The 9,379-nt window shown below is 38.8% G+C and overlaps 1 protein-coding gene across 1 annotated transcript; it reads right to left on the bottom strand.

Annotated features, from left to right (window-relative positions):
- Positions 1–309: 309 nt before the first annotated feature.
- Tlr10 (toll like receptor 10) lies at positions 310–4,661 on the bottom strand. Its single transcript, XM_010625089.3, is given in 6 exon segments — positions 310–433; positions 435–538; positions 540–781; positions 784–1,302; positions 1,305–1,868; positions 1,871–4,661. Coding segments are annotated over 6 exon segments (2,397 nt in total). The 5' UTR covers positions 2,814–4,661; the 3' UTR covers positions 310–408.
- Between the last annotated feature and the right edge of the window lie 4,718 nt (positions 4,662–9,379).

The following is a 9,379-nucleotide window of genomic DNA, read 5'->3' on the forward strand; positions in this document are numbered from 1 at the left end:
CCCAAATCACTATCACTATACAGTATATTGATGTATAATCTTGTATACTTTTATTTCATTGTATAAACTAACATATTAATGTAAGTTTATTTATACCAGTAAATACAGAACTACCTAATTCTTTTGAATAGCTATGTAATATTTCATACTTTATGGAATCAACCTCTATTTGATGAACATTTGAGATGATTTTTTAATTCTTTATGATTATAAACAATGCTTGGATAAATATCTTTCCAGACTTGTGCAGACATTCCTGAGAATACAATCTTAGAAATCCTTCTAGGAATTGACACAATTTTTTCATTTTTTGTTTTAATAGATATTGCCAAATTGCCATCATTAAGGCTGTATTCACTTATATCCCAACAATGTATGTGGTCCCCAGTGGCCCTGGGGGTTGGTACTTTATACACAGTCTGTCCTTATTAGCAGAACCTCGGGACTCTTCACTCAGTTCTGTGAATGTCTGTAGTTCACGCATTTCTCTGCTGTCTACTAAATTAGTGCTAATAGCTGTGTGAAGGTTTGCCCAAAAAAAGCCCATATTTATGCCTATCCTTGGGCCATTCCAAGTATGCTTTCTTTTCTATGAGAGCTTTCAGCCTAGGAAAGCGGGTAGGGATGCAGTACAGCGGGATGGGCTCCAGCAAGAGAAGAATGCTGTGATCACAATTTTCATGGCAGTAGAGTTCATAATGGCACCACTCACTCTGGACAAAACTGGGAGACAAAACAAAGATGGACTTATTGCTCTTCTCCATGCAGCTAATGATATTTCAGTAATGCTCTTGCCAGGGTCAAAGTTTCTCTCACAAAGACAAATTAGGGCAGAACCATCTTCTTTCTCTAGATTGGGGATCAATTCACTCTTCACCCAGAGAGAATCATGTTCACTGTAAGAAATAAATGCATGGAATTGAACATTTCTCCTCCACTGTTCTTGTGCTGCCTTTCTAACCTGGTGCCATGTCTGCATCCACCGACCCAGCATCCTGAGATACCAGAGAGCATCACAGCGGAGGAAACAGATAGCCTCTGGCATCACCAGAATCAGCAAGAGGACAACAATGGTGACAATCAACAGAGCTGTATTGCAAGACAGCTCAGAGAGATAAACATCTTTTAATAGAGTCCCCTACAGATTCAAAGGGTATTCACAGTTGTATGGACCTGGCCATCCAACCATCATGCCCTTTGAATGCTTTGCAAGCTGGATGAAATCTCTTAATTCACAAGTACACTGGAATGGATTTCTTCCTGCATTTAGAGTCTTAACTTCCTGGAAGCTCTGAAAAAACCCAGAGATGGGCTGAGAATTATGTTCATTTCAATGGTCAGAACCGAGAGTCTTCTGAAATGACTGCACCCGGGGAGATCATTTAGAAAATTAAACACAATATTTAGCTCTCGTAAAGACTTCAGATGAATAATCTCCTTAGGGACACTTTGAATTTTGTTATAGCTCAGGTCAAGAATTTGAATACCTCTGGGCAAGCACCTGAAAACAGAATCAGCAAATTTATTGGATGACAAGTTCATACTGATCAAAGTTTCTGGCCACAAACAATTTTCATCATTTATTTGCTGCATTAGATTTTGGCTTAGATCCAAGTACATCAAGGCTGTGTGGTTAGCAAAACAGCTCACTAAGGAAAGCGTCTCCAGTTTATTGGCCTTCAGAATCAGAGTGTCCAAGTAAGGCAACTGGATAGGATTTTTAAATATTTCATCCATTAAGTTATTATTGGCAAAATTTAAATACCAGAAACTTTTAGGAGCATTAGGAAAAAGCATATGCTGCATTTTTGCATCTGATATCGTCAGGTTTTCTATATCCATTTTTGTAAACAGTAAGTAGATTCTACCTGTGGAACAGAAAAAACTCTGAAACGTACATGCTTCAGACTTACAGTTCTCATTACTGTATCTGAATAGTCAAAGGAATTGTGGTCGAGGTAACTCTGACCTCCAAAAGTCATATCCTGGATCTGGAAGTGTTCCACTGATGTACCCCAAACAAACTGGAAGATGAGGAGAAGCTCATCCTAGAGTAAGTCAACTTTATTAAATAACAGAGTAGACGTCTTGGCATTCTCCAACACAAGATTACATTCAGTGTCATAATTTAAAAACTGGCTTTTGCCATCTATATTTGTCATTTGTAATACTCTGGAAGTCTTGAGTCCATCACACAAAAGAACCCAGAAATGTATGTTCATTGGTAAAATGATATGAAGTTTTGTTGTGTTTAAGAGAGGCAGGCTACCTTCCTCATAGTGAGAAAGACTTCTCAGCCCAAAGAAGACAGCACTGAGAGGCAAATGAGCAATTTTCTGGAAATCGGATTTTTGTATTTTTGCTCCACACAAACCTAGGGTTTCCAGTTTTGTCATGTTACCAATCTCCTCACAAATAGGCACAGTTTTGAAGTCATTAAAGAAAAGATCTAAATGTCTGACAGCTGCCAGTGAGTACCAAGTTACCATCTTCAATGTATTGTAAGACAAATCTAAATATCTTAACTCTTTGTTGAATTCAAAGATCTTGATATCCAGATGTTGGATTCTGTTATGGCACATAATTAAAGCTCTCAGTTTGAAGATAGAATGAAAATCTGAACTCTGGATTTGAAATAAGAGGTTGTAGGATAAATCCAGTGTGGTCATGGCTGAGGCCAAGTCTAGGGGAACCTTTCTTAGAGACATGTTGGAGCAGTTGGTGGTCGATTCCTTTTCTTCTGGAAGCTTTGGAGCCCAACCTTGTACTGACATAATATTACAAAATATATAAATGTTCCTGAGAAGCTTCATTGTATTTCCAAGTATCTAATCACTGTTTTCCTCATTTGAATCATGAAGATGAGTCCAGAACTCTAGAAATACAGCATATGTTGGTTTGTAAAATTGGTTTGTTGTATATGTTTGGTTTTTTTTAATGCCAGTATCTGCCTATATTCACAAAAGGCTGCAATAAGGTCTCAGCCTGAATACCGAATCTTGGACTTGATCCCAGAGCCATGGCTGATAGATCTGTAAGTCACTTATTGTGTGTGTCATGGTTCCAGCACTGAGGCAAATCAGGGTTCTCAGAGGGCAGAGTAGGTGGCGTCCCCACCCCCAACTTTGCTTAGGAAATACTTTGTTAGGTCAGAATTCAGACCTTCCTCCACATTCCCTTTAAGACAGCCTTAAGATTTTAAGAAGACTGAAAGTAACATTTCATCAGCAAATATCATGTGGTCCTTGAATTACTATCATGGAGTTGCTCCTCGATTTTTCTGCTTGTTGGTACAGAGTACCTGTATCTGACTTTCACCAACACTTACCCATATACATGCAAGCTCCACACCACAGGAGCAGAATGATTCCTGTCCTCAAGCCTCTGCTTGTTCTTCAGGCTGGTGGCCAAAGAAACCTGGGTCACTGCCAAGTAATAGCAATATCACAGTGATAAAGAACAGTTTCCATTTCTTGGGGATTTTTGACATGCCAAGATATTCATCAGATGCCTCATATGCACGATCTCATTTATCACAGTACACTGTGGGGAGGGAAGTGCTGTTACACCCATTTTGCAGATAAAAAACTCATAGATGAAAAAGTATGAGGACTGAGAGAAGAGTCAGTCTTCATGCTATTTGACATAGAACAGAGACAGTTGGAGAACTAAGATTCTCAGCATATTTATTATTCAGGATGTTTATTAAGTACCTAGTCTGCTAGAAACTTTTCTAAGCTGTGGGGAAATAGCAGTGAACAGAAGAATTTTTCTTCCTACACAGTTTACATTCTAAGGAAAAAGAGATAATGTAAACAAAATAATGTAAGTATATGTTGTTTGGTGATAAAGATCATGTTCTTAAGTCTTTCCACCTCTCTCTCCCTCTTTCACTCCTCCATTTGTAAAAGATCTTGCTCCCTCTTTTCTATTATCTGTCTTCTATTTTGCTCTTTAGATTATTTATACTTTGGGGTTTTCATGTAAGACAAACCATGCACTATTTAAGCTTGTCTGATTTATATCACTTAATATTATGGTTTCAAGGTGCATCCATTTTCCTACAAACGTCTACCTTTTCTTTCAGTTCCCTTAAAACTGTACAGTAAATTTCAGAAGCTTTAACTGTGTGCCATTAAATGTAGAAAATAACCCTCCATGAATTCACTTATGAGAGAATTCTCTTATGAGTTCTCTTATGAGTGGCCGCTTACAGATGAGCTTGTGTTCGTTTGCTTGACCACTGCCTCTACTGCCCATCCCCATGAGAGCCCAGCACAGTCTCAGTAAATACTTGTTCAATGTGTGTATGAATGAATGAATGAATGAATGATATCATTTCATTCCGAGCCCAAGGTGGCACATAAGGTGATCTCAAAACTATGTGTCAAATGAATAAATTAATGTTGTGGATTCCTGGGGGTGGGGTGCAGAGCATGAGGGTTTGGTGCTAGGGTTCCATAGATCTGTGTTCCAGTCCAGAGTTTACTACTCACTGGCTGTGTGACTTGGACCATTTATTTAACCTCTGAAAGCTTTAGTTTTATCTGTTAAATGGAGCTTATGCAGAAGCACAAAATAGACGATGTATACAATTACTTTGTGTCATGCCTAGCTTACACACATAAAGGTAGCAGTTATCAGGCCCAAGACAAGGCAAGTAAGGCACAAATTTTAAGAGTGGAACAAGAAAATCAGTAATCAAGATAATGTTTTAATGAAATATTTTAAAAATCTAAAGTAATGTGAAAATCCCCGTCGAACAAATATTAAAAAATGTTTGCACTTTGGGAGCCTGAGGCAGGAGGATTGCAAATTTGAGCCCAGTTTGAGCAATGAGTGACTTGCTGAAACCCTGTTTCAAATTAAATAAGGAAAGGCTGAGGATGTGGCTCTGTGCAAAGGCATTGGGTTCAATCCCAGTACTGCCAAAAATATATATATAGTCATTGATAGGATCAGCATTACAAGATCTGTCTTCAGCCTCAGGCTCCAGTATGGCTTGGCAGGTCTCCTTCTCCCCCCTCAATTGTAATCGTTACATTGATAAAGGTGATTTTGTGCTACCACCTCACAGAGCAGGTTCTTTATTTTTAATCTCTAGGCATGGGAGCCTTAGCCCTTGAAAAGGGCAGCAGAATCTAGCCCAGTTGCTTTCTATGGAACCCCACAAGTTAAGATATCAGAGTTTCCATCTCTTACTCATTTCTTCCCCTGCCCAATACCACAGCTATTTCTGGAACTGGAACAAGAAAGGAACTCTTTTTGAACTTCACTTAATATAAGAAAGTGAAAATAAGGTCTTCTCTCTCAGGCAATGAATGTGTACGATGGTATTTTCTAAACAATGGGATATAAACTTTTGATGAGAGATGCATACAGTGTACTACTATTATTTTACTGCTATGCTGAAAGTAGATGAAAAAGCAAAAAAAAAAAAAAAAAAAAAAAAAAAAAAAAAGAAAGAAAGAAAGAAAGAAAAGACTTTCCTGAATAGCTTGTAGTTTAAAAGTCCAAGTCCAAAGACACCACAAAATGGCAATTGGTGATTTGCTGAAGAATGCATATTTCATTACCTAGGAATTTCTCTTTTCCCAATAATGCCAAGAGATAGAGGAAGGCTTTAAAAACTCATTGAATGTTGAATAACCTTTGTAACATAACAATAAGAACACTACTTTTTGAGCATTTCCTATATGTCCAGCACAGAGCTAAATGTTTTTGGTTTTTTGTTTTGTTTTGTTTTGTTTTGATACTGGGGCTCGAACTCGGGAACTCGCACTTGCGAGGCAGGCAGCAGCACCACTGAGCTAAATCCCCAGCTCCAAGCTACATGTTTTCTATACAATATCCTATTTAATCCTCATAACAATCCAACAAAATAGTGGCTACTATTATTCCTGTTTTACAAATGAAGGAGATAAAACCCAGATTTGGCCAAGTGAATAAGCAGTGGAGAAGGAATTTAAACTCAGAACCACTTGGTCCCTTCTGAATGGTAGTTAAACCCAAATCGAAGGCAGATGAGACCTTGAAATATGGCTGAGAATATGATGGCCAAGTTGTGTCTTTGACCTGGCCGGCTGCCACAGTGGCCTCTTCCTTCCTCCCAGCCCCATGTCCTCTTCTCTGAGATGCTGTGCAGCTGCAGTGGGACACTGCTCAGTGCCACAAAGCTCAAGAGACACCCCTATGTGTAAATATGTTGTCAAGAGAGTTCCAAGTTCACAGGAATCAAAGCAAAACTCAAGGTGCACACGTCCCTAATAGTTCAAACACAGGCAGTCAGTGAGAAAGCTCTTCTAGGACTCAGTGCCTAGTGCTGGGAACCGAACTCAACAGCAGCCGCTCTTTAACAACCTCTGAAGGAAGAAGCCCTATTCTACAAGATCCATCTACCCATTCCAACTTTCAAACACAAACCGCAAATGCAGAACTGTTGGAGGGGGTAACAGACGTGCTTCAGCCACAAATCTCATCCAGCAGGTGTTGTTAACATGGCTCAGTGGCAAAGAAAAGCTAGGAAAAAAACTCATTATCATGCCTGGGACCATCCGCGCTGGATCAGCTGATGAGGTTAACTTGCAGTCAGTGAAAGAAACCCAGACCCGCAAGCATCTGCAGGATAATGGCTCAGATCAATAGCTCCGTGGATCACTGATCACTAATCTTTAGGCAAAGTAATGCATACCAAAAAATCTGAGGAAGTCTGCTTTCCTGCCATCTTTATAAATCCAAATTTTCTCCTTTTTAGATGATACTCATGCAACCCTTATTTCTTTTTCACAAATACTGCAACAAACAGAGATAACAGTTCTTACCGAGGGACTGGCACCTTCTGGAGAGCTGCAGGTGTGTCACTGTCAGGGTCAGAATCGGCTGTGGGAGTACACTGAATGAATAGAGCTTCGGTGATATTAAATCCCTCTCCCCCTCTACTGCATGCAAGTGGCATTACATGTCACATAAATTCATTATCATCTAGGTGCTTTTCTTATTGTGGTAAAATAAATATACACCACAGAAGCGTTCCACTTTAACCATCTGTAAGGGTACAAGTCAGTGGAAGTAACTGCATTCACGTAGTTGTGCAACCATCACCACCATGCACCTCTGGAGCTGTTCATCATCTCAAGCTGCAGCTCTGCCCACTAATCATAACTCCCCATTTCTTCCTCTTTTCAGTCCCTGGCAACTACCATTCTGCTTGTCTCTGTGAATTTCAATACTCTAGATCCTGCCTGTAAGTGAAAGCTTACAATATGTGTTATTTTGTGATTCACTTGTTCCACTTACCATATTTCCAAGGTTCTTTGACGTATAGCATGTGTCAGAATATCCTTCCTTTAAGGCCGAATCATATTCCAGTGTAGGCATTTACCACACCTTGCTTATCCACTCATCCATCAATGGATATTTATATTTTTTCATCTTTTGGCTTTGTGAATAATATTGCTATAAACTTGGGTGAACAAATCTCTCTTCAAGTTGCTGCTTTCAATTTTTTTTACTATATGCGGTGTAACAAAAATATGGTAAATACTTTAAATTCTAAAATTATTACAGTAAAAGACACATTGCCATTAGTCACCTTCAAAATACTACCTCTCACCTTGAACATACTTGTTCCATCATTCGGGCCACTTTCTGAAGCAATTTTGAAAGTTCTCTTTTGAGAATGTCTCTACTTGTGCTGTCATGGCTGCGTTGATGTCCTGAATTGATTCAAGACACTTACCCTTCATGGTCATTTTGACTTTGGAGAAGAGCCAGAAGTCACACAGTGCTAGATCCAGTGAATAGGTGGATATGCTTATTTGACAGAAAGTGCTATAAATACTTGATCAGTTGGAGGCGATCAAGTAATATGGTGAATGGTTAAATTAAAATATCTACAGCAAAAGACACATTGCCATTAATCCCCCTCAAAATACTCCCCCCTCACTTTGAACCCACTTAGCCCATCATTCTTGGTAATGTATCTTTTACTGTATTTTTTTTAATTTAAGCATGCGCCATATGTATTCTTTTATATGTAGCAGCAGCAGTACTGGATCACATGGTAATTCAATGTTTACATTTTGAAGAATCCATCCTGCTTTCCACTGTATCTTAGAGCTCTCTGATGGCCCAGGTCAGCCATCCTTCCTGCCACATGGTGGGCGGCCAAGTGGTGATGAGGAGTAAGAACCAGGGCTCCTCCATAGTTGCAGCAATCAACTAGAAGAGGTTGGAAGGGGTTACCTGGAGGCCTGTAGGAAGTGAAGGGGTAAAACCAACATGACTTTATATAGGTTGTAGAGCACACATTTTTGTTTTTAAACTCACTTTGATGTCTTACTTACATATAGGATTTCAGGGAAATGGCTGATCACCCCTGAAGACAAAAACTTCCAAATGGTTTTGTTCACAGAAGGAAGGGCCAATTTGAAAATGAATGATTACATTAGGTTTACGTAAGTATAAAAGTTCTAAAATAAGTTTTTTTGCAATAACATTGGGACTTTAAAGTTTAAAATCTAATGCATGTATTTCTATGTTATTATAGAGGATAAATTACACAATAGATAACTATAGAAAACAAAAATAAATAACACTAGTCTGCTCTATTCCCCACCTATACATACACAAGCAGATCTGCCTTATGCACACAAACACACACACACACACACACACACACACACACGGAAACCAGGGCTGTATATACACTCATCAGGAACAGTGGAGAGCAAAGTCCCAGCTTGCTAAAGTATTTTTCATTTCAGAAATTATCAAACAACTATGATCATCATATCCATGTTGTACATTCTCCTCTCAGAGAAAAAGAATCACTTGGAGTTTTGTGGCTCAAAGACACATTCTTCTTTTGCCCAGAGATTAATATGTTTCAATGCTTTCCACTATCAGTAAATGGAGGGGTTTTCCATTTTTAATTTGTTTACCACAAACAAGTTGATCCAAGTAAGGGAGTGGCACTTTAAAGGAAGTGTCCCATACGGACACTGGCTAATTCTCACCACCAAATGCACAGAGCATATACCAGTGTCCTAACTGACAGGAGGGGAAATTGACTGAGAGAGTGTAAGAAACTCGCCCAAAGTCATCATCTAGTAAGACATAGAGCCAAGACTCAAAACAAATAAATAAATGATCTTAAACATGTAGCAGGAAGCTAGCTAAAAATAATGCAAGCCAGAAAAGTTAATTAAATTTTTGTAGTTACCACATTTTTTTTTGTTTTTTGTTTTGTTATTGAATTTATTGGTACAATCTAGATATACAATACAGTTACATTCATCATTGGGATTCTGTACCTTTACATAATAGGTCTTGATTCTCATTTTTTCCCCTTGTCCCTGCCCTCCCTTCACCCTCTCTC

Source organism: Fukomys damarensis, unplaced genomic scaffold, assembly GCF_012274545.1.
Source record: "Fukomys damarensis isolate Sample0158 unplaced genomic scaffold, DMR_v1.0_HiC HiC_scaffold_35, whole genome shotgun sequence".
In the NCBI taxonomy this organism is placed as follows: Eukaryota; Metazoa; Chordata; class Mammalia; order Rodentia; family Bathyergidae; genus Fukomys; species Fukomys damarensis.